Source organism: Necator americanus, chromosome V, assembly GCF_031761385.1.
Source record: "Necator americanus strain Aroian chromosome V, whole genome shotgun sequence".
NCBI lineage: Eukaryota > Metazoa > Nematoda > Chromadorea > Rhabditida > Ancylostomatidae > Necator > Necator americanus.
Genome location: NC_087375.1, coordinates 1,351,080 through 1,375,835, shown reverse-complemented (window position 1 = coordinate 1,375,835; position 24,756 = coordinate 1,351,080). Strand labels below are relative to the sequence as shown.

At 38.5% G+C, this 24,756-nt stretch overlaps 2 protein-coding genes across 5 annotated transcripts; both read right to left on the bottom strand.

Moving 5' to 3' along the window:
• Nucleotides 1-159: 159 nt before the first annotated feature.
• RB195_012639 (uncharacterized protein) lies at nucleotides 160-12,503 on the bottom strand (the record flags this gene model as incomplete). Of its 3 annotated transcripts, XM_064202101.1 has the most annotated exons (19): nucleotides 160-222; nucleotides 2,566-2,673; nucleotides 3,223-3,372; nucleotides 5,109-5,133; nucleotides 5,608-5,669; nucleotides 5,745-5,892; nucleotides 7,370-7,491; nucleotides 7,822-7,881; nucleotides 7,963-8,142; nucleotides 9,099-9,216; nucleotides 9,267-9,418; nucleotides 10,130-10,249; nucleotides 10,793-10,843; nucleotides 10,920-11,003; nucleotides 11,084-11,182; nucleotides 11,308-11,382; nucleotides 11,443-11,577; nucleotides 11,635-11,817; nucleotides 12,441-12,503. In XM_064202101.1, the coding sequence occupies 19 exons, from the start codon at nucleotides 12,501-12,503 to the stop codon at nucleotides 160-162; spliced, it is 1,998 nt and encodes a 665-aa protein (XP_064057981.1). The 3 variants fall into 3 exon arrangements, with proteins under 3 accessions (XP_064057981.1, XP_013304430.1, XP_064057982.1); XM_064202100.1 differs by lacking the exons at nucleotides 160-222; nucleotides 2,566-2,673; nucleotides 3,223-3,372; nucleotides 5,109-5,133 and having other exon boundaries at nucleotides 5,568-5,669; XM_013448976.2 differs by lacking the exons at nucleotides 5,109-5,133; nucleotides 5,608-5,669; nucleotides 5,745-5,892; ... (11 more) ...; nucleotides 11,635-11,817; nucleotides 12,441-12,503 and having other exon boundaries at nucleotides 3,223-3,369.
• Nucleotides 12,504-16,477: 3,974 nt separating this feature from the next.
• On the bottom strand, nucleotides 16,478-24,372 carry RB195_012638 (uncharacterized protein; the record flags this gene model as incomplete). Of its 2 annotated transcripts, none has more annotated exons than XM_064202098.1 (8): nucleotides 16,478-16,665; nucleotides 17,751-17,904; nucleotides 18,006-18,135; nucleotides 19,520-19,648; nucleotides 19,711-19,874; nucleotides 21,930-22,071; nucleotides 22,162-22,204; nucleotides 24,255-24,372. In XM_064202098.1, 8 exons carry the CDS (start codon nucleotides 24,370-24,372, stop codon nucleotides 16,478-16,480), a joined length of 1,068 nt encoding a protein of 355 aa, XP_064057979.1. The 2 variants fall into 2 exon arrangements, with proteins under 2 accessions (XP_064057979.1, XP_064057980.1); XM_064202099.1 differs by lacking the exon at nucleotides 17,751-17,904 and adding an exon at nucleotides 16,714-16,798.
• Between the last annotated feature and the right edge of the window lie 384 nt (nucleotides 24,373-24,756).

Here is a 24,756-nt window from a genome sequence, read left to right as displayed (position 1 = left end):
GATCTCTTTTCGTGTTGTTAACTTTGTTTAATATGTTTACTGTATCTTTTAAAATTACAGAGTGTACAAACTATAAACAGACTTCGAAGAAAAATTCACTTTTTCTGTAAATACTTTATTTTCTTGCACGAAATTCACAAATATGTCTACATATATCACTTAGCAATAGCCCATATCCTTGCAAAAATCTCCAGAAGTTGTGCCGGGTTGTTGTAAGAAATTCTAAAATGAGAACTCATTAAAACAGCTTAGAATTATGTTATCATTTTGTTTTTTTTTTGTAGCAAGTCATTTACATTTTGAATTTTGAAAGATTGATTTGAAATTCCCCAGTTCGGATTTTGAGGTTTGAAGATTTTTTCTTGAAAAATTTTGAAAATGACAAACTGACATCATTTCAAATTAAGTCAAGACCAAAACAAGTGTATGGATCCTCTACTATAATAAATCTGTACAATGGAAAAAAGAAATGAAACAAAAACAGGACAACACGACTCCATCGCTGGGTGGTGTTTTGTTCACAGCCGTATTGATTGAGAGATCAAAAATACGTTTTGATCTCAAGTAGACCAGCGATTTATTGATAATGAAAGGTGTAATTATACACAGGTGTCACAATTTATTTATTTATTTATTTATTTATTTGAAAACACCCATAGGTGTACTTTAAAACAGAAATGAGAGGGAACTGAGCTTACTAGAGTTTCGCCGAAATTTTAAATCAAAAATGGTCTTTCACAGCACATCGTGTGGTAGGGATTTAATTTAATTAATAATCTCAGGTATTTAAGAGAAATTTAAAAAAGAAATCCAGTAATAGTATTATTAGCCTATGCGCTTTGCTTGATGCAAGGATGTCCAGGAGATTCTCGTTGTTTCTGTGATGAGATGAGATCAAAGCGTATTTTTGATCTCTGTCAATACGGGTGTGAACAATACACCACCCAGCGATGGAGTCGTGTCGTCCTGTGTTTGTTTCATTTCTTTTTTCCATTGTTTCTGGTAGTTATCATCGTTTTTCTCGTTAATAGTACATGAATAGGAATACGCTACACAAATTACACTAATTTATTCTAATTACATATTGTCTAGAAACAAGCGAACTGTCCGTGAGTCATTTTGTCATCTATGGATTAGTACTGACAAGAGGGTATCACGAAATTGACGTAGTGTGGAAATCTGGTAGAAACATAGCGTTCGGGATGTAGATTACGAGAATGACTGGGACTCCGCTCAGTTCTCCTAGTTGTCCTTAAAAATGGCCTGGGAAACGGACTCAGTTTTTACGTGGTACGTTAGGAGGCATCGCCCCCGTACACGCGCCGCGTCCACGAGCGGTCCACGATTGATCAGGTCTGCTCAGCAGCCTACTCACGTAAAAGCTGTGGACAGGCCGCTGAGACGACTGGAGCGTGTATAGGTAGGGGCATCCTAACGTAGGAAGGTTCCTAAGTAGAAACTAAGGCGGTCTACAAGCCGTTTTTCAAGACGATTAGGCTGAATTGTGCCGTGGCCGCGCTTATACTCGTAATCTACGAACCGAACTCTATATTGTTTCACAAAGATTATAAAATCGTCAATTCATGCTACGATACGCCGCTTTTAAAGAAAAATACCGGCCAGACATTGCTAATTTGTCAAATCGCTCGCTGTGAGGTGAACCAGACGGTTGACGATAGTAAGCTAAATGGGTATGTAGTCTGAAAAACGTTATTGTGTACATGTTTTTCAGCTGCACAGGATAAGTGGTTGAAATCTAGATTGAGCCGAGTGAGCTGCTTAATGAGTGCACACCTTCTCTAGGGTCTTTATATCTATGACTGTATGAAATTAGCAGAGTTATCCTTAAAGGCATCACCCCACAAATCTGGGCTGGTATGGATTTTCGATGTCCAAAGACTAACCGGGGTCATAGATTGCGGAAACGTGTGGGATCCCGCTCATTTCTTCCTAATTCCCGTAAAAAACGCCCCGGAAGATGCTCCGCGCTCCAACAGAGCATCGAGCGTTCCGGGATGCTGTTTTCTACTTGGATTGGAGCGCGCCACCCTTGTGCACGCGTCTCACCTTCTGGGGCTTTTTTGACGTCGATTAGGAAGAGAACGGGCGGGATCTCCCACCCGTTCCTGCAATCTACGACCCCGTCTAGTCTTAAGCCATCGGAAATCCATACAACTCCAGATTTGTGGGTGATTTCTTTAAGTTATTGGCGTTCCTTTGTAGAGTCCCACAATGTCCCACCGTATTTTTAGGCTGTTTGACATCGATGATAAGCAGATTCAATTATTTGCTATTTTATAGATGCTGTTGAAAGCTAATATTTGTTATCTCGAAGGCAATTTTTTAAGACTTGAGTGCTCAACGTAATTTGCATGGAAGCACGTTAAAATATTTTGTGATAGATGGATAACCTACGTGAGGAAATTAGATTTACGTTTATGATAATATACTTTTCTATGCTTTTTCTCGGCTGGATTATTTAGCATAAAATTCCGAAATTCAGAATTCCGAGGGTCCGAAAATTGAAATAAGTGTTCATTGTTGAGTCCAGCTCTAAAATCAAACCTGAAGGAAAAGCGGAAAATTGTCGTCTAGGGTTATTCTGCATGCACGTCGCTGTAACTCATTTGGGACCTGGTCACATCCTTGTGAAATCGTGTCGCCCAACTGACCCTGAAGAAAAAATGTTTTACCTATCAGATAGTTCATCAGGGGAAGGGTGTCAGGTGGTGAAAGTGATCAACTTAAACTGGCCCACTTGTTATATTTAGTGTATATTTTACATATTATATATATGTATATATTTTATGTTTATATTTGTTTTCTAATACTTACATTTTCTTATCTTTATTTTCCTAAATTTTCCTATATTTTTTGGTATTATATATCAGACATATTTAAGGTCGATGATACCAAATTTGTCATACACCATTCTCGGCTCTGTTAAGCAATTAAGCAAATTGTGGAAGCACTTTTCATTCACGTTCCGGTAAACTTATTTGTTAACCACCGTCAAAATTTTCTTTGGTTACATTTTCCTTTAGCCAAAAAAGCTCAAAAAACTAGATGTCTCCTCCCGAAACTTTCACCGCAGCTCCCAAAGTAAACGGTAAAAATGGGATGATGAATTCGATATCACAGTCGAATGATGATCGTTCAACAGAGTTCTTTGCAACAGATCGTTGTTCTCTCGTCAGCAAAAAAAAAATTTAAAAACCTCACCATGAGATCCGGATTAGACTGAATGGTGGCTGTCATGCTAGCTAGTCCAGCTCTGCAGAAGGAGCAAGAAATCCCGTTATTAGCATCATTGGCGTCGGCGTACACATGCACGTAAACAGCTGTGAGGATGAGAAGACGTAGGAACATTCTCTTAAGAAGAAAATATTAACTACTGCTCTATTTGAAAAAGAAGAAGAAGAACACGAAAGGAAAACAAGGAAGAAAGAACCGTTGCATCATTTTTTTTTTCTTTGAAAGATTTTCAAGCACTCTTTAAAAATCTGCAAAGTAAATCAGTGCAATGTCTTTAAAGTGCGAACTACCTTGAGTTGGTCTTGGATACTGTAATTCCACGTTCAAATGAAGACATCTCAAAAATCAAACTTTTTGGAGTTTTGGAGTTTAAGCACGTTTTGGAGTTCCCACCCCACCGCTCTGAGTGACAATGCTCATTAACCTTTGCTCCGCATACTAACGTTAACCCATTGACGACAGCGCTTTTCTGGCACGATGTCCATGTATTTGCATTTTTCTGATCCAGGTTGTGTGCAATATTATTCGAACTCATTATTCTATACTACTACCCTATTCTTTTTCCCGGCCGGGTGTAGCGCAGTCGAGGTCCGCTATGACTGCACGATCGATGGTTCCGAACCGCCCTAATGCAGGCCAAACCTTTCATCGCTCAGTTGTCGATAAATTTGGTACCAGAATTATCTGAGAGGGAAAAAAACGCTGAATCGATCATCGGCTGGCCCACGCAAGTCATTGTATAGGCCAATACGCTCTCTAAAACCTCAACGATTACGAGTTGCAGTAAAATCCGTTGGTCCATCCCAAGTGGATTGATTCACCAGAATTTTTATTCTTCAGTCCTTTTTCTTTTTCTTGCATATTCTTTTTCTTTAGTGCTGTTCACTTCCTAGCATTAATGATACTAGTATAAACAATCCCCATATGTAAGTCACCAGTCACAGTAAAACACCAGCTTAGACCTTTTGAAAGCTAAAAGTGAATAACTATGATGGTAAACCTAATAATGATTTGCAAAAAAACAATAATAACAATACGAAGGAAATTAGGAAACTCGGATGAGTTAGATCAATTCCTAAGAGCTCTTTTTATACAAGAATTGAAGTGACAGTGATTGGCATAAGATGGAGGAAACAGTTCAAGCGTTTATAGGGCATGAGGAAGAACCGATGGTACTGTACAAAAAAAAAGTTTTTTTCACGGACAGAACAAAATTTATGAAATCTTTGTGAAAGTTTCAATAAGTGATTTGAGAAATGCATCAAGAAAAGAGTAAGAAGTTCTCTTTCGATAAGGCCAGCTACGGCGTTTCCGATAAGCACAGTTGTTGAGTGCTGAAGCGTTTTATTGATTACATTCTCTTCTTCGTTTGAAAAAAAAAAAACGACTGGATCTATATTGACATCGAAAACGACAGAAAAGAGCTTTCCATTTGTTCCTGCATGAATAGAAAACGATTATTCAATCGATGAGGAAAAGAGTGAAGAGGAATGTGAAAATTACATTACCTCTTTTTTTTAAATTTCATTTCTGTCGTTATTTTGACTTAGTGGGAATGAACCTTCCAACAAAAACATAGAACTAGAATTAATTTAAGTGGACACAATCAAAAGAGTAGTTTTTGCTATTCATATTCACGTTCGTTACGTGCTTGAACAATGAAAATTGTATTATATCAAGGTATGGCAGCTGACTTACTTCACCTTCCTTTCCTCATTTTTCCTAATTCTTATTTAATGCTATTGTCTGTTTCTCTAGCTTCTCGAAAAAAATAAGTCCTTCAAAAGCCCGCTAAATAGTTTGGCTGGAGCCATTAATGACGTCGCACGTCTTTTGCATACAAAAATACTTACTGCGAATCCCAGAAGGTGGAGGTTACTTCGGGGTTGGGAAACTCATGAATCCGAAGTTCCCATTGATGCTGCAATGCAAAAGTTGCCTATATTTCGGTGGAAAGATCTCTGCAAAATTAATTAAATGGTATGCTATCTTTGAGAAAAACATTTGAAAAAAGTTTAGTCATATGAATGACAGCAATAAGTAAATTTTTATTGAAACATAGAAGATGAGATCAATGGTGCCTGATATGGATCAAAAAGCTATGCTACGCTACATTCTAATATTGTCTGCCGGAAACACATCTTCATTATCAATGAAAAATTATTAGAGGAAAATAACTAGGACAAAAGGCCAAAAAAGTATCGGTACGACATTTTTTCTGAGAAAAAATTCCACTCTCAGTCACAACTAGAATAGTAATGATTCACTGATCAGTTCAGAAGTTAACAGCTAAAGTTGCAACACTACTAGTTTCAGTCATTCAGTGCCGGACAGTCGTTGTCATCCCTGTACTTCAGGAATGGAGCTGTAAAGATTCTTGGTCTTGGTACTGCAGTCCAGTTCGTTGGATGATTCTATAAAATAAAAACAAAGCTCGTTTGGATAGTTTAAAAAAATACATTCAACTACTGTACGATTTTTTGAGATACCGGGAACAGCGATCCGTCGTTTCGATAACAGTGCATGTTCAGAGGAGCTACCGCATACAACTCTTTCAAAGACAACGCATTTTCGTCGGTCCAATCCACACTTTCATACTTCACGTGGATGGGGAGATCCCAATTGTTGATACCATGCCTAAAATTTCATTCAAGAGTATTTTGCAGAGGAATACTGGAAAAAAGAAATTTTGGAGAAGCATTCAAACAATAATGGAGCTGTCAACTTCTTTTAGAAGTGTTTTCAACCAGCACTCACGTTTTAATGATATTTGTTACTTTTTTTTTTAAATAGTACTTCGAATTAGTAATTGTAAAAAATCGCTGGAATTGAACCAACTAACAACTAATTGCAGTATAACTTGACACCTCAGCTGAATGCCTAAAAGAGAACTTCAGGGTAATCTTGAGATGTTTTTGTTATAACAAAACCTCTAAGGTACGATAAGCGCTCTGTTTTGGTGGTATCACCACTCGCCTATCACTATTCTCGATCAAGTGATCAAAGTCGCCACGAGCATTGCTCAACCGCGCCCCGGAGCCATATGCGCCCGCTGATGCCAGCGAGCAGGCCCACAGAGACACCATCAGAGCTCAGGGAATATAAAGGACGCCGATTTCGTAAGTCACACTCTGTTTCTATTTGGTTATAACGCAGTTGGCTTGTTACTTTGGCTTATTACACACTTTTGTATTCGGCTTGTGTGCATACCGTTCTGCTGCGTTGTGTATCGTGGATAGATTTGAATGTAAATGCGCTTGTTCGTGGCACTGCCGGAAAAATCCCATAGTATAGGGAAGAAAGTTTGAATTGGAACACAGCGTAATAGGGAGAGCCATGCCGCTACTGTAAGCTTTGGTGGCACGCGGCTGGAGGTACATAGCATGATCCAAATATAATCTCCTCGTTTCCTCTAATTAGTTTCATATGAGTATCCATCTATCATAAGATACTGTAATGTATCAAATAGAGGGGACAATAAACATGCTATGATGCGTTGCCGGGGCAGCAGAGGATTCGTTAAAAACAGGCTGCCCCTGGCAGAAGAAGCGATGCATCTAGGTTGCATAGGTAGACAATTGGAGCGGGTACACTGAACACCAGAGAGAGAACTTCCTTAGGCGGGACAGAACCGCGCCCGAGTCACAACAGGAGGTTGACTCCTTTTAAAAGTGTCATGAACACTAACGAAGTCAGGTGCAAGATCTACTCGACTCAAGATAGACCCGTAATCTTTGATCGGGGAAAATGAAAAGGAAAATGATTAAAGAGCTTGAGTCAGTCAATTTTGCGTCCGAAACATAGTCAAAAGGGAAATTAAACTTGTTATTTGTAAGAATGATGTTGTTCATTTCCTAAACGTTATAGCTGTTCTGCAGATAACTCCGCTATGTAGGTGACGAGAAGATCGTTATCACTAAGGCTGTGCAAAACCACTAAAATCTATATAAATTAGTTCCCGAGAAATTCAGGCTACGCTCCCACCCAATAAAGGATAGTAGCTTGCAACGAGCTTCTTTCGTTCAGCTTCCTGAATTTTTGTGCAATAACGCCTGGAATCCTAATTGGGCCGAATTTGGTTGGTTTCTGATAGCTCCTGGAACAAAGAACTTACTCATGTTTGAAGTAGTTGTGCAATGTCGTGTTGTCTATTGCTGATTTGCAAACTTCTACTTCCGCTGCAGGGAAGTAGTAGACATAATTAACACACATTTCGTCTTCGATCCCGTATCCTCCCTAAATTTCTGATTACTGGGTCGAGTTCAGATATCTCGTAGAAGAAATGAAGCATAATTCCAGCAAGATCATTTGATAAGATTATGTTCAGAAGCACACTAATAATAGCTCCATATTCACCGTTCCTTCTATTATTCTGCTCTGATTACGGTATTACCTTAACAGGAGATGTGAAAGTGTTTGTTTTGTTTTATTTCCATATGTAATTTTGTAATCGTCACACAGAAACAACAACAGGATGAACAAGTGGCGTAAACAACAACTTTCTGCTTATGAACGTTGAATAATTTCTACAAAATTATATGAGTGGTAAATTTTTGAAACATTCACCAGAGTCATCACATCCTTAGAGAGTGTCTCGTAAACGCAGGTGGTCGAAAGTACATCACCCTAAAATTACTGGCTAATTTTACCTTCACGATTCAATAGTTCTTTTTATATAGAAATAGAATAGAAATAGAATTAACTCACAGGCATAACGTGAACGTATGGACGGATGAAGACAATATGCTGCCAGTGAGGACTGTAGTGGTTGTCACGATTGATTTCACCTATCTTCACACCATGTCGATAATGACTTGTGAAAATTTTTCGACCAGACAAATGCGCATGGAGTTGCGATCCAAAAATATGGATTCCCCCGGAGGGTAACTGTAAATATTGGAGGAGCATTTTTAGAAGTCTGTTAATGGTGTGAAGTTTTTTCGAAATGTTTCTATAATTTTGTGTGTAAAGTTTCATCGAGATTTATGGACTATTGTAGATTCAGACCAAGACGTTGTTTCCACAAAGTCTGGATTTAAAACTAACAACGTGTTTCAAATCTTAACAACGCGTCTATTCCACAGATATGCACGAAAAGTAGCAAAATCTCGCGTGGACTGATAAAACTAAAAAAACTCCGCTTCTCTAAATTCGGTCTTGGCAGATTTCCTACTGCAACGACCCCTCTACCACCTTTGTGTCCAAAGATGTTCTTCGTAATTGTCTCCCTCAACTGCAACAAACAGTACTGCACTGGCATATATTCAGGTCAAAACGACACTAAGCACGGCGCATTTGCGTAAACGACTGCGCTCCAAGCGGTGCAGGAGAGCGTAACGGTTAAGATCGAGTGAGGACGCTTGACAGCACCATCCTTCACAGCCGTTCGCGTCCCACCTCGATTCCAAAAACTTTCTCCGCCGTGTCGCTTCGAGCGCAACCGCTTACGCCACTTGAGCGTGCTTCATGTTTTGATCCCAGTATATGTATGATACTGTTACATTTTGAAAAACTAAACTATATGGAGCCGCGCTTTAGTTATGTTAAATTGTTATGTGTACCAGTAGTTTCTTAGAGACTCGATTTGAAACGATTCATTTAACTGAAGTGTTGAAACAAATGGCGAATTCCCCCTTTCTGTCAGGAAGAAGTCACATTCTGATCGCATTCCATGGGCAAGAACGATTGACCCACGTTGAAATACATACACTACATATCAACGAATATAACATCTTGATTAGATCATAGACCAGTGATGAAGAGCACACTTTTCTTGAATTATCCAACAAATCAATTCTACAACTCGACAAGGGAAAGGCGTAAAGTATTTAGAGCCATCTCACCCTACTTGTACAATCTGCTACACAGTGCCCGGTCAGTGGAAACGCAGATTGACCAGGAGGAATGGAGTTAGCATCAGAATATATAAGACCAATTTCCAGAATTCCTGCATCGTATTCTCTAAAAGAGTACCACTCCAAACATTTTTATGTCACACTATAATCACTTACCTGAGTTCTGTTGTTACAACGAGTTCAAATCCAGAATTATCAACCACACCAGACAACAAACCAGGATTATTGTAGTGGATCTCCACCTTTATATAGTCCTTACCGTATTCGCCACCTAGAGGGAGACCAGCTTCAGGCGGGAAATAAATTGGCTGGAAATATGTAGTTAATGTTTGTTAAAGAATTTGTTTTCTATTCATCTCAAAAAAGCAGAACTGAAACTAATTTCAATAGTTATGTGGAGGAGAGAAACTTAGTGAACAACTCGGAGCTTTACATCAGATGTATTTACTTGCTAAATAATAAAAAAATTGGCAATTTCCTTCAAATTCTCGAACGTGACAGAAAGCACAAAAACCAAACTTATTGAGTGAATAATCGCCCCTAGCAGGATGAAGGCAACAAAGGCAGCATACCGCGAAATTGGCGTGGTATGCTTGGGATCTTTCATGCGTAGCTCAGAGTTCGGGTTGCACATAACGAGTATGAGCGTGGCTACACTCAATTCTCCCTAATCCCTGATAAACGGCGTCAGTAACGGTTTGCCGAACGTTCCGTGTACAAGATTAGAGAGAACTGAACGTGACTACCACGAGTGTTTGCCAAACCTCGAACTTTAATTGTCCATGAGAGAAATCTCAGCATCGTCACTTTCGTGACACGCTTTAACCAAAATGACACAGGTATGTGGAACGATGAAACTATTACAATTCAAACATTTCATCAGGCATGATTGCTTGAGAAACCAATCACTAGCTACGTCCGAAAAAAATTCACCACAAGAATTATCAACAACGATAACAAACACATACGGCTCAATTTTTAGAATTTCACCAATCTTTTGAAATAAATACACTTCTTACCCCTTCTCCCATGGCCCAAGCAGCAATTACGTGACTGCAGGACCTTGCTGTTGCTGACATCGTTAAACCGTCACAATATCCACTGTATTCTTCTTCGTAGTCGGTTTCGCAACGGAAAATCTGGAGAAAGCGGCTTAATTTACAAATACCAAAAGAAATCGTGAATGTCCTGAGAGAATAATTTTACTAGAATTAATGTAACGAGAAAATAATAATCACGTACGTTTACCTTACCAGCAAAAGCAACGTTATCTAGCTTGCTTTGTTTCAAGGTGATCGCTAAAGGATAGTTGGATTGCCCCTAATTCTTAATCTTTACGTTAGCTACTGCCCTTTTCACGGGTATTTCACATAGTCTTAAATTAGTTGTCGAGTAACAAATAACCAGTTATGCATTTAAATTAGTTAATTAATTATGTCCTTCACGTGCCCGTGGTGTTTTGCAAGGAAATTATTCTAAAACAGACGGAGAGAGGTCTTAAGCGATATCTTTTCTCAAAATCCAGAACGTTGTTACGGAAAGACTTTAAGCACGTTAATTCGGGGGGAAAAAGTAAGAGTTACGCTTCACTATTTTTGTTAGAGCTTCCAAATGGAATCGATGGGACTCTACAGCAAATTGCTTCAAAGGAAAGAAAAACAGTATTTTAAAGAGTAACTTACTTCCATGTGATGGACAAGATTCTCGTTGCCCTTTTTAATGTATGGATTTATCTAAAAATGTATATTCGACTGTTAAGCAAATATCATTGCTAGAGCACTATTATCTTAAAAAGTTTATGGATCTTACCTGAATAATATGATGCTTCTGGACGCTTAGGACAGCTGGTATTCGTTTGATGACACACCAATACGTTGTGACTACGTTAGGAATCTGTTAACACAAAAGTATCGAACCTCACTAGTTTCTCTTCAAATTTCATAATTTTCATCTTATATATCAAATGAACGCACAAGCGCATTATCAGCCAGGATTTTAAAATGTGCTCCTTCCGATTCCAGTGAGTTTGTGGAGTCAGCATCCAAATCGATGAGAAGTCCATAGCGTAGGTCCTCAATAGCGACAAGATAGACTCATTTTTTCGGAAGAACAGCACCAAAGTAGGAGGAATAGAAAAATGCGAGTAGGGGAGGATAAATTAGAATATATAATACGCCTCTACGCGCCAAAATCAAACCTTCATTACGGTACTGCTGCTAAAATCCCGCGTAAACTCGTATCCTCCTGCGATAATAAATTGTGTCGTGCCTGGCTGTAAATTAGAAATATATTTTTCATCGATTCTTTTCTGGTTTTACTGGATAGTACATACTTCGAAGGCAAAGTCCTTTGGATCGCATGTGGTGAATCGTCTCCGGAATTGAAATCTGTTTCCTTGCCTCTTCTCCAGTTGACAATCCTGACTTCGATCAAACTGTATTTGAAAACGTCCGTCGATGTAACCGTCCTTAAGAAATAATGTGGACACTTAAACTCGCAAAAAAACTGTATCAGTAGTGAGTACCCTTAATTTTCCTCCTCGATAAATGCAAATATCTGAATTATTGTAAAAACCATGATCGGAAAATCCAATGATCACGTAGGTGAGAGGTGTGCGAGCCTGTGTCACAGTAAATAGAACTGATTGATCGGCGAAGTCGACCTTCCAGCCTATGTGCACAACTGTTGGTCCCAACTTGGTGCTAACCTTAAGAAAAATTATTAATGGGATAATATAACTACAAAAGAATAATTAGTAATAACATTTGTAGTAACAAATAACAATTTTAAGCTACAACATTTATAGTAATAATTTTAAGCATGGGAGACTTCTTCCTCTGTCAGGAGACTTACCGTGGAATTCTTATGACCTCATGAACGAAGAAAAAGGAAAAAAAAAAAAGACAAATGAAAAGGAAAAACTTCATTCTTTCTAGGTACTATTGGAAATAAACATAGTAAACATAAACATAGTAGGGTCAAAACGATACGAAGCGCGGTGCAGTTGCGCAGGCGCATCACTCGAGGCGGCGCGTTGCGGCGTAGCGGTAAGGATCCTGCGGGGACCTGCAATTCTCAATGGTCCCACGTCGATCCCAACCGCTGTCTTAGACGCGCCGCTTCGAGCGCAGTTGCTTACGCAACTGCACCGTGCTTCGTGTCGTTTTGACCCGACTACGGTAGGACTGTTCAGGTCGTAGAATTTTGAAAGAAACTTAAACTAATTGTAATCTTTAAAACACAGTGATTGTGATTTTCCTCTATTAGTGTCAAGAAATCTGTGCTTAAACTACAGCTGAAAATATTTTCAGAAAAGAAATAAATACTGACCTCTCCATCACCTCTTACGTTGATGAGGAAGGCTGCTAGTAATGGAAACAAGAATGTCGTCATCCTTCAGTAATTTTCCCAAAAATCTTTCAATCTAAACAATTTTCTGAAAAAAAAGACATGAAACTTGACGCTTTTTGAAGAGAAATGAGGGACTCAAATCAGTTTTTGAGATGATCGAAGGCTTGTTTAGCAAAACTCATTACGCAATATTTCTAGCTAGGGGATATTCCGCGATGCGCACAATTTATTTCTTCCCCCTACCCTCCACCAAATTCCCGGATACCTGGTCCTCCACACAAATATTAGTATTGTATTTTTTTTTTCATTTCTACTTCAAATAAGCACAACATATGGATATCATGCTCAAAGTATAGTCCGGTCAAAACGACATGAAACACGGACATTTGTGGAAGCGGCTGCGTTCAAAGCGGAGCGGTGGAGCGTAGCGGTTGGGATCGTGTAAGGATCCACTCTACCGCCACACATCTCTGCTGTTCCCCATGGTCCCACCTCGATTCCAGCCGCTGTCTCTGCCGCACCGCTTCCGAGCGCGGCCGCTTGCGCAACGGTCCGTGTTTCATGACGTAATGACCCCACCATAAGTTAGAGGGAAGGTCACGAAACAGGCAAACGGTGAAGATGCGCAGTGGAAGTTCGTATGGTAACAACGCAGGTTTTGTCGATCTGGGATTTCATCCCAGATGGGATGGACACGTAACACATCGAAAGCACTTAGTCTCACTTGAAGGCTCCTGTCGTGGACGTGAAGGTGATCGGTGAGAATATCATTCATACTAACTCTCTTGAAAGAACCGCTGAAGAGAGGAGATCTTTCCTACGAGCTCTGGAAGCGGTTCGTCGCGAACAATCCCATTTTTTCAGAGAGAGTTCATAATCCAACAGTCTTCATAAAGGGTGCACTCACTTTACCTAACGGTCCTCAACAGGCCCACAACCTTGTGAATACAAATCCATCTGTGGATTTAAAATCTTTAATTTAGACGAAAAACGATAATTGATCGGTTATGCGTGATTAATTAGGCGCTGCTGATGTAATAACTAAATCAATTAATCCTGTTTAATGGCTGAGACCCTAAGAAAACTGCTATGTTAACGATTAGAGCACTTTTTACGGTAATCACCCTACTCCTTTTTCTCTACATATGGTTATTATTGTTTTTGAGATCTACTGCTAATTTTTTTTTGAAAAAATATGGTGAAATATCTCTTAGCAAATCCAGTTATGAAAGGGACCCCATTATACGAAGTTACAGAGCTGAAGGAAAAAGTGATTGAAATGTTTTAAAATACCAGTTAGAACGACAGACATTATTAGTAAGAATTATATTGCGAATGAAAGTGAACGTTGTTTGAAAACGGCGGGATTCAGAGTGCTAATTACGAAAATGTCAGAAACACTCCCGTGGGACCTTGGAGGAATGTGTCAGTATCATACATGGACAGCTAACCTATGCAACAATGCCTGTCAGAAAATTCTACCTGCCGTAATAACGAACGTACCTGAATTTCTTTATTTTTAGAATTATTTCCCAGTCTCCCTGAACTTCAACGTTTTCAGGGGGTTAACGTTTATCATCTTGGTGAAGTTTTGGCTTAAAGACCATACATATACCAGGAATCTGACGGTGTGAGGGAATCCGCGAGAAAAGGTAGAGATGGGGCTGTAGGTTGCTGGCTTCAGGAAGGTTCCGCTTACCTCTTCCTAACAGTCGTGAAAAAACGGTGTGAGAACTGCATGGAAGTAGATTTAGCTCCTACGAGGTACATTAGATCACTCTTCTATTTATTTATTTATTTATTTATTTATTTATTTATTACGCGTCTTTTATTTTCTTTATTTCTATTATTTATTCCTTATGTACATGTTTATGTACATGTTCCGGTCCCCTCAGTAGCCTATTCATTGGTTTTACTCGAATAGGAGAAGGTGAAAACACCTCATTAATCTTCGATGCTAGCACGTGGATGCAGCGCATACGCAAGAGTGGCGCGTTCTAACGCAACTCGTAGGGTGCCGTTCCCCACGCCGTTTTTAAAGGCATCACCCCTCGATTCTGGGGTGGTACGGGGTTCAGGCGGATAATCCCCGTACGGGGTCGCTGATTGCGGGGAGGAGGGTGATTCCGTTCATTCCACTCCCTGTATCAGTGTTAACTGACGGGTTCTGTTGCAATGCGCAACCCTTGCGTCCCGCCCCCGCCTGCGATTCGTTCGGATGGGTTTTCGAGACGGTTGCACTCAACGCGGCGCGGAGTTAGCGATTGTAATTGGATCGGCGCGACCGCAAATCATTCCGTAAATATACGTAAAAATGAGCTCTTTGTCGGAAGTCGGAATTCCGCAAACGGTAAGTTTTGTTTTTTCAAGTCACAAAATCTATTTTTGGGTGTAGCTTTCCTTTTTTTGGAAGCACAAGAGGTCCCTGCAATCGTCAGTGCTTATTTTTACCCTAGTGGCCGCTGCTCCACTTCCAGGAATCTGAGGACTTTCTCCACCTGAAACAATCGCTGTGCTGCTCCAATTGAACACGTATCTTTATTTTTTTTTTGTGTAAACAATGTAAATGATGTTTATAAGATAGTTCATCCAAGGAAGAAAGAAGAAATCCTCTACAAATCTTCCTAATATCATCTATACACAATTCGTTTGGCACAATGATGTGATGTTTTAAGATATTGATTACAATTAGAATTAATTATTAAAAAAAAATACTTTCTCCTAACATTTACAGTTGCAAAAGAAAAACTTTCAACCGCAACAACGGGTCCACATTACCTTAAAATCACATATAGTTGGGTAAAAACGACTTGAAGCACGGGAAGTTCGGTAAGCGGTTGCGCTCGAAGCGGCGCGGCCTAGCGTAGCGGTTGGGATCGTGTAAGGATCCTCGCTATCGCCACCCATTTCTGCGGATTGCCGTGGTCCCAGCTCGATTCGAATCGCTACGCTCCACCGCGCCGCTACGAGCGCCGCCGCTTACGCAACTACACCGTGCTTCATGTGGTTTTGACTCGACTGGAGATAAGTCGCTTCTGTTTTTGCGGAAGGACGATTACTTTTCTGTTGGCCCCCCCATTTTTTGTCTTCTAGTGGTTTTTAGTGAGTTTTTTCTAAAATTTTGAAACAGCAAAACATCATAGCAAAAACAACTAAGTTAAACAATTTGGAATTTCACAGTCATCTATAGGCTCTGAAATTCCATGATCCAGGACTTATCAATGGGATTCTATGGTATATTTCTTTTACAGTCGATCTATCATTTGGCCTTCCAGGATGTACAGTAATGCGTTGCGTTAAAGACATCACCTCACGAATCTGAAGTGGTACGGATTTCAGGTGGAGTATTCGTATACTGGATCGTAGATTATGGAGAGAGGGGTGTGGTTCCGTCCATTTCTTCCTAATTGCCGTAAAAAACGGCCCGAAAGATGCGGCACGTGCACAAGGCTGGCGCGCTCCAATCGAACTTCTTGCAGAAAATAGTGCGCTGGATCGCTCGAAGCCGTATCTTCCGCGGCGTTTTTTACGGCAATTAGGAAGAAATGAACGGAATCTTCCTTCTTTCCATAATCTACGATCCCGTATACGAATATTCCACCGGAAATCCGTACCACTCCAGATCCTAGGGGTGATGCCTTTAATATAGTTGAATACTTTCAGCGACAACTGCCAAAGAGAAAGAGAATTCCAGAAGAAAATGCTATCATAATGTACAAGAAAAAGAGTTAACACTTGTTCTCAACAATGTCATGAAAAAAAGGACCTCTTCGATAATGAAAAAAAGGAGAAATATGCAGAAAATACAAACATATTTTATATGAAATAAAAAAAAACAATCGAAAAAAAAACACTCATATTTTAGCAAATGACATGAAAATCAAAGAGAGTTGTTTCAGATGTGAACACAACACTCGAAAGGCTACCGTTTTGTACAAGACTCCGTCTTTTTTTTTTGTTGTTGGGATAAACATAGAAATCAGAAATAGAGAGTGAAGAGTAACAGAAAAAAAAAATCAGTATAAACCACAACCTTGAAGATTTGCTTGAATTATCATATCGATAACAGAGTCTAGGATCATTTGCACTTGATTTGTATCTGTGGCACACGTTTGATGAATGTATATTGTCTTTTCTGGATTCGCATTTAATCCTTCGAATTTTTCCTCAATAAATGCAGTTGCTTCGTCGTAATTTTGTGCACCTAAAATTTTAGAATTAAAAAGCGGAATTTTGGAATTCATCATTTTACTATGGTCACGATCCACACCCGTTAGCAGAGCAGCTATCCAGAATTTTGACAGCTCGTGTGGTGGATATAGTAGGATCAAAGCGACCTGCGAAGCCTGGTGCCAGTTGCGTGGACGGCCGCGTTCGACGGAAGCGGCACGGTGAAGCTAGCGATAGCGATCGAAATGGGACCCTCGATAGCCTCACTCAACTCGATAGTTCTGCACAGATCCGGCGATGGTCCCACCTCGACCGCAACCGCTACTATCAGACTTCAGGTCGTTTTGGTTTGACTGTAAGGTGCAAAGGATAAAGTGTCTGGCGTCAGTCAATCCGCATGGGACCCGCCACCATGTTCAATTCAGTTCGGAATCGTTTGAGGTTTATTAAACATGTAACTATCCTATGTACAGTGACCTGCAAAGGTTAGCTATGTCCTGGTCAGTGTTTTTATCCTTCCAGACTAGTCTAGTACCAATTTACCAATCTCGGAGGGATGAAAAACTTTGTTGGCACTTGAGCGGCTTCGAACCTTCAATCGATCGTGCAGACACAGCGGAACCTCTTACCGACTACGCTACCGACGCTACACTCACTGTAACCAACAATATCGCTCCGAGGTTATGGTTCCCGTTGCTATTTGTTGAGAAGATGGAAAAGAAGAAAAAAAAAAGAAAAGGTGAGTTAAAGTGGGCTTTTTTCAATTCTTTCCTTCAACACAAGTTTTTTTAAAAATGTTTTTGTTTTATGTTTTTTTTTCTTATTTTTTATGTTATGTTCATCCACTCAAAGCCTTCAATTCAACAAAAACCACTCGTTATGCTGTTATTTGGGTAAATTGCCTATATGTGATGCAACTATGGCAACGCAGTTTAACGCGGCAGAAAACATGAGCTGACGTCGTCATGGTAAAATGAGAGTTGCGGGGGATTTTCATGGAATTCCATTTGTATTTTAATGAATCATTAGGGCACCAAACCCCACACACACACACACTACATATTAATTGTACATTGTTACTACCAGTAATCGATGAAAAAAAAATTTCTAATTGAATACCTTTATAATCAGGAAATGCGACAGTGATATTAGTGCGTTGAATTTTTTCCGCGAATAAATCCTTTTTGTTAAGAAATAGGATCATTGAGGTGTTTATAAACCATCGACTGTTACAAATTGATTCAAATAATCGCATTGATTCCACCATACGATTCTGTAAAGGTGTAAAAAATTAATGAAAAATTATTATTATTATTATTGTTATTATTATTATTATTATTATTAATTATTTCTCGTAAAAATTCGGAAACAAACCGTTGTCTCATCTTCAAATAAGACTTGATCATATTCTGATATTGCAGCAATAAAAATGATAGCGTTCACGTCTTCAAAGCAATGAATCCATTTTTTCCGTTCCGAACGTTGTCCACCGACATCAAATACCCTTAAAATGAAAGAGATCCGGATAAAGTATGAGCTCTTCTGAGTTCTTGAAAAAAAATAGCAAGAAAATTTGAAAAGTTTCGAAAAAAATTGATGCGTTACAATCCCTCAGAGGACAATTTGCTAAGAGAACGTCGGAGAGAAGTTACAGTTACATATTTTACATGGTTATGGACATATTTTGTAAAGTTTGTAATTTTGTTTTGTTTTATTTTTGTTTGTATTTTTTTAAAGGCATCATCTCCTACGAATCTGAGGTCGTACGAATTCACGTGGAATATTCTTATACGGGACAGTAGATTATGGAGAGGTGGGTGATTCCGTCTGCTTCCTCCGAATTTCCGTGAAAAACGGCCCGGAAGGTGCGGTGCCGCTAGGGCTGGCGCGCTCCAATCGAACTCGTTGTAGAAAATAGCGCGCCGGATCGCTCGAAGCCGTATCGTCCTGGCCGTTTTTGCGGGAATTAGGAAGAAATGGACGGAATCATCCTCCTCTCCATAATTTACGATCCCGTATACGAATACTCCACCTGGAATCCGTACCACCTCAGATTCGTGGGGTGATCCCTTTAAGTAGTTATTTTTTCCTGTGTATCCATAACAACTGACTCGCACCACTGTTCGTGGGTATTTTTTACTTTTTATAATGTCAATAGATTGTTGTAATAATAAATGTAATAGAATTAATGTGATAGTCCACGTATTAAATGTTGCAAATATGAGAATGCGAGGCAGTGTATCTGGATAAGTACCTGGAAAGAGGTTTAGGCTCCCACTATTTCCTCTGTACATGGAAAAAATCATAATCAAGCAAAGAAAGGACATGAATAATGTGAAAAGCGTTTATAAGTATTTATTTATTTTAGGTCTACCGTATTGCAGGCTTTGTACATACTTCTTACTACTCCAATTTCTCAGGAGCACAGAATTAAATGTTGTTTTGCTTAGCGTAAGAGAAATCATGTGCAGCTTTCACATGTTTTGAATAAAATTTGTTAAGGGTAAAAAATAAAGTAATAGTAATAAAATAAAATTTGGCATACTGTTGATCCAGTTGGGATGCACCAAATTTTAATTTACTGCAATTCGTAATCGCTGAGGTTCTGGAAAGTGTCTTAGCCTAAGGAATGACTTGCTGGGGTCATGTCAGCGTTTATATCTTCCCAGACAAATCCAGTACCAATTTATTGACCCCGGAGGAATGAAATACTTGGTTGGCACTAAGGCGATTACGAACCACAGTGGACAATGCGACCATAGCGGACCTCTAACCAACTGCGCTACATTTACTCACCGCAATAAAATTTGATACGTAATATAAAAATATTCATAATATAATATTTGATACATAAGATAAGAATAGGAATGAGAACACGAGGAACATACCGAAAATCAACATTTTTCATTCGGAATTTCACTTCCACAATGCCAGTAGTTTTAATCCGTGAAAGTAGGATATCATGTTCTGTAGGTTTGTAATCCTTAGCAGCTATACGATCTATTGAACTGAGGAAACTGAAAAGGGGAAAAATTAGCAACGGGTACGGTGACGAACCATTTTTCCACGAAAATCTTACTGTGGCGCGCTTTCTGTCAGTTGATATTCATTTCCACGATTAATTGCCGTCACTGATACAGCCGGATCAGCCCAGAGATTTTTTAGTGCCTGAGTGAGTTCGGGTGTGAATGGTTCGGATTCTTGTCCAGCTTTAATCGTGTCCAAAACCACACGTGCATCAGCCTGGAAATAATTAATTTTTATGACCTTAGTGTGTTTTTTTACGTACATTTGAATATTAAATATCTTTATTGTGAAGATGACTGTGATCATTTACGTAAGCTTATAATATTTACAATTTTATTGGTACTGTATTTAAAGCTGCATCTACAGAAATAAGTACCCCTGGTACCGAAATTCTACAATTCAATGACCTCGACGCGGGTTGTACCGGAGCAGGGGGGGGGGGGGGGAGAGCGTGTATGTATATGTATATGTGTGTGTATGTATGTATGTATGTATGTATGTATATACGTATGTATGTGTGTACGTATGCGTCTCTAGGAGCGCTGTGCTCTGTGGTCACCTCAATTCCCAGCAAATTCTTTTTTTTTCTTCCTGGGAGGGACGTCCCGACAGATCCATAAGGAATGCGTTGGATCTAGCGAAATCTTTTTCTTTTCTCTTTTCTCTTTTCTTTTTCTTTTTCTTTTATTTTATTTTTCTGTTTTCTTTTCTTTTTCTTTTTTTGCTCTTTTTTCTCTTTCTTTTTGCCGCTCATAACAACTGATATCTTGAATTATCGATCGAGTGAAAAAATGCTGAAAACGTAACGTGAACAAATAAATACGAGAATATATAGCGTTTTAATTCATTCAGGAAATTCAGGAAATTCTAAATTCAGGAAAAGGTAGGGTGGCATCTCAAGAGTTATTGTGATTTTCTCCTTGAATTATTGTGATTTTCCCCTCTTTCTGAAACTTCACTCGTTAAATAGAATTGTGACTACTTCACCGGCTTTCCACCGTATGGCGCATATAACATCATTAATTTTTTTTTCTCTAAAGCAACAAAAGAAGTCCCCGAGCGAAGATGTTTTGTTCTATGGGAATGATTATTGAACTTTTTTATGTTTATCAAAGCGAAGAAATTGGTAATGTTTAAATAAACAGTTAAAAAAGTAAATGAAAACAAGCACGTCGTCAGAGAATTACGAAGACGACTAAATGCGGGAGTAGTGTTATTGGTGGCAGTCTTTTAGGTTGAGGACTGAGTTGTGAGCGTTTTTTAAGTGAAAAATGCACATGCAAAAATTAAAAAAAAATATTTTAAAAATGTTATATAAAATCCTAAAGAGCGTTTCGCATTTGAAAAGTGTGTATATTTATGGTTTTGTTAAAGTTTTTTTTAGTTTTATCCATTCTTGTTTTTTCTACAGATCATTAAAATAAAATGTGAGGAGCATAAAATGAAGCATTTCCGTCACTATTCGATTTTTTCGCGATTAATGAAGAAGAAAAAACCGCTGAAACGAAGAAAACCTCACTTTTTTCCTCCCTTTTTCGAAAACAAATAAAGCTACTGCGAATTAATTACCAATATACTGTCCATTGTTGTTCTTCTTATTGTTCGCGTCAATTTTCTTCCACCGTTCAATGGTTTTTTTTAGACGTTCTATCTTTTTACCCTATTTTTCTTTGAAATGTTTTCTTGATTTTCTGAGTCTTTCAATTCTTCCCTCAATTTTTCATTCGATGTCCTTTATGCACAAATTACAAATCTCACAAGCGGCTGCAAATTCTTTCCACAAATTGTAAAAAAAAACCAGGAAATGGTCAAAAATACTCAGTTTTGTCATCTTGACGCTACATTCTAATGATCTAAAGGATGAACGTCAGCAGAACCAAAAAAGTCAAAATAGAATCTCCCTATAGAACGGAAAGTTCTCTATTGAATGATGTGTAACATTTTGGTGTATTTTATATTTTTTATATTTTATATTTTTGTAAATGACGTACAATATTTTAGTCTTTATTTAGATGTGGATTTTTCACTCTGAAAAAAAAAACGCTCGCAGTGTTTCCTCTAATCCAGCATGTTCACTAGTATTTGTAGAAGATCGCAGTTAAACTATGAAAATTTGAAAAAAAAAATAATACTTGGTTGTGATCTTCGGTTGAAAGTATAAAATTGGAAAAGATCTAAATCTAAAACGCATCTCAAATTCTCTCCCCCGCTGGAAATTTGTTTTTAAAAATGAATTTTGAGCAATCAAACAAATGAAAAAAATAAAAAAACCTCTTTTGACGGATCTTCTAGCGATATTTTCAGACCGTTCATCGCTCGAAGAATTTGAGCCATCGCTTGTACAGTGTTATTGTAAACAACACCTTTTTGTTGTTCGGCTTCCTCTTGCGAGAAACCATGATCATGGAGGATCCTATAGAGAAAAAAACCACGATTTTACGATTAAAATAAAGTCCAGAAAAGTTTTTATGAAATTGAAAATGGAGCTAGTAGAATTGCTCACCTCATCTGTTTCAATACTGTACTCTTCCCACATTCTCCAGCTCCTAAAAAAGCCGAAATTGAAAAGAAAGAAAAATTTGTGTCAACCAGTAGTTTTTAGAGATATGAAAAAGTCTTTCCAGATTTCTCCATCTTTTTGAAACAGTTGGAAACATTTTCTTAAATTGAATTGAGAAATAAACAAAGAACGCTATGATTGTACGAGAAATTATACCACCTAAAAACCGTCAATACCTATCTAAACCTATAAAAAGGATCTAAAACTGTTTGTTATTGGAGTTATAGAATTTTTCTAACTTTCGGTGAGATTCCTACTTTCAAAACATGTGCAGAAATATATGAATTAAAGCTTGCCTTGCTTGCTTCACCCCACGATTCTGGAGTGGTACGGATTTCTGGTGGAGTATTTGTACACGGGATCGTAGATTATTGAGAGAAGGGTGATTCCGTCCATTTCTTCTTAATTCCCGTAAAAAAAACGGCCCAGAAGGTACGGCGTCGTGCGTTGCGGCGCCCTACTTTCTACAGTGAGTTCGATTGGAGCGCGCCTGTCTCGTGCACGCGACGCATCTTCCGTTTTTTACGGTAATTAGGAACAAATACACGGAATCACCCGTCCTTCCATAATCTACGATCTCGTGTACGAATACTCCACCTGAAATCCGTACCACCTCAGATTCGTGGGGTGGTCCCTTTAAACTACAAATAGAGCTACGATTAAATTTCTAAATCTAAGAGTTAATAAAAGTGAAAATGAGAATTTTCCCAAAGCGTTACATTACGTTACGTTGTCCACAAAATTCCTTTGTCTACCCTTTTATGTATACAAAACTTCAGAATACCGGGGGAACTTCGCCGATTTGAGGCCAAATTTTTGTCAAGATTGAATTTTTGAAGTATATTTGAGCAATCAGCAGCTCATTTGCTTTTTAATTAGATCTTCAAAGTCTAATCTCGTCCGTTCCCAGGGATTTCGACGGATTTCGCCACAGGGGTTTGTAGCGATGTTATAATATACGTACTATACATAAATAGCTAGAATATTGCCTAAAGCTCATTAGCAAGTCGGCAACGTTGCCGGATATTAGCTGTAAATCATTTACAAACGGGAAATTACATCACTGATGTTGAATCAGTGAGATCGGGAAGTAGTACACAACCACAATGCGCTGCAACATCATTTATTTAGGAACCTATGTACAACTAAGGAGGATTTACAAGGAGAACATTTTAATTAAAAATTATTTAATTATCAATTATGAATTATTTAGTGAATCATTTTTAAGCTATAGCCGACAAGCACCTAACATTCGAAACGCTGGAAAAGATTTGGAACATAAAACCATAAAACCTCAGCGCATTTTTAGGGAATCCAAATGCTAACAATAAACGCTAGAGGCAAATTTGTTTTTTTTTAATTTAACGGATCGCATCAACAGGCTCCAGGAAAGGTCCCCTTGCCATCCTTGGTCTTGGATACTCTACTAGATAATAAAAAAAACTACAACACAAAATTTTCAAGGAATTTCCCCAAAATTTTTTATTTCCAACATTTTTTATATATATTACTCGACTAGCCTTTACTTTTTTCGAGTACAAAAATGAGTTGATGCAATGAATTTTCAGGATATTCTTCTCCAGAATAGCACAGTTTGAAAGGATCCGAGTCTCTGGTCGATCGTGAAGACAACGGAACGTCTTGCCGACTTCGCTACATTCGTCCATGATTTATTTAAATGTCAAAATTTTCAGGAAAATTCGATTCCTCTTTACTCACATCACTTCAACCAAACTAAAAAGGTCACTGACCCTCATAGAGACCCTCATAGAGGGGGGTTAGAGTATGTAAAGAATAAATGAGACTATCTAGAAATGTTTTTTAGATGAACAGGTCTGTTTATTCCCATTACTGTCTAGAAAATGTCCAGAAAAATCCTTTTTTTTTCAAACACATTTCTCAAACTCTACTAGAAATTTCTTCTTTTTTGTGCAATTAGCAAGGCTACACTATCGATTTTATTGCCTTTATTCGGCTGTCTCATACATAGTTATTCAACTATGAGAAAAAAAAAAACATAGAAAAGAAGCACCTACCTAAAAGTAGAAGTTTGACGACTTTCTGTTGTGCAATATGTCCTTGCATCATCTCCTTATCGATTGCTTTACTTTTTTGTGAAAGTTGTTTATCCTCAACGGATTGACATAAACCCATTTTGTTATGTGAATAATTTCGATATTATTTGCTTTCGTTAGCAACTTGTGAACATCTGAAATGATGTGACGTTTCTCATATGTAGTTGTAGAATCATGGGAATATTCCGACAATTACTGTAAACATTCGGTTGCCAAGGAAGTAGAGGGGAACAACTGGGAGTTCCCCACGTAAGCGAGAAAAATGAGATTTACAAAAAAACATAGATCTGAAATTTTGCTAAATTTGCAAGCAGATCGATCGTGAGTAATGATCGTGATTAATTGTGAGTTATTATTAACATTTTCCTGAAATAAAGTTGAGTATTTTTCAAATTCTCAAAGTTGAAGAAGGAAAAAGAGAAGAAAAGAGTGACGATGATTTTTAAGGTGTGCCACATGGAAT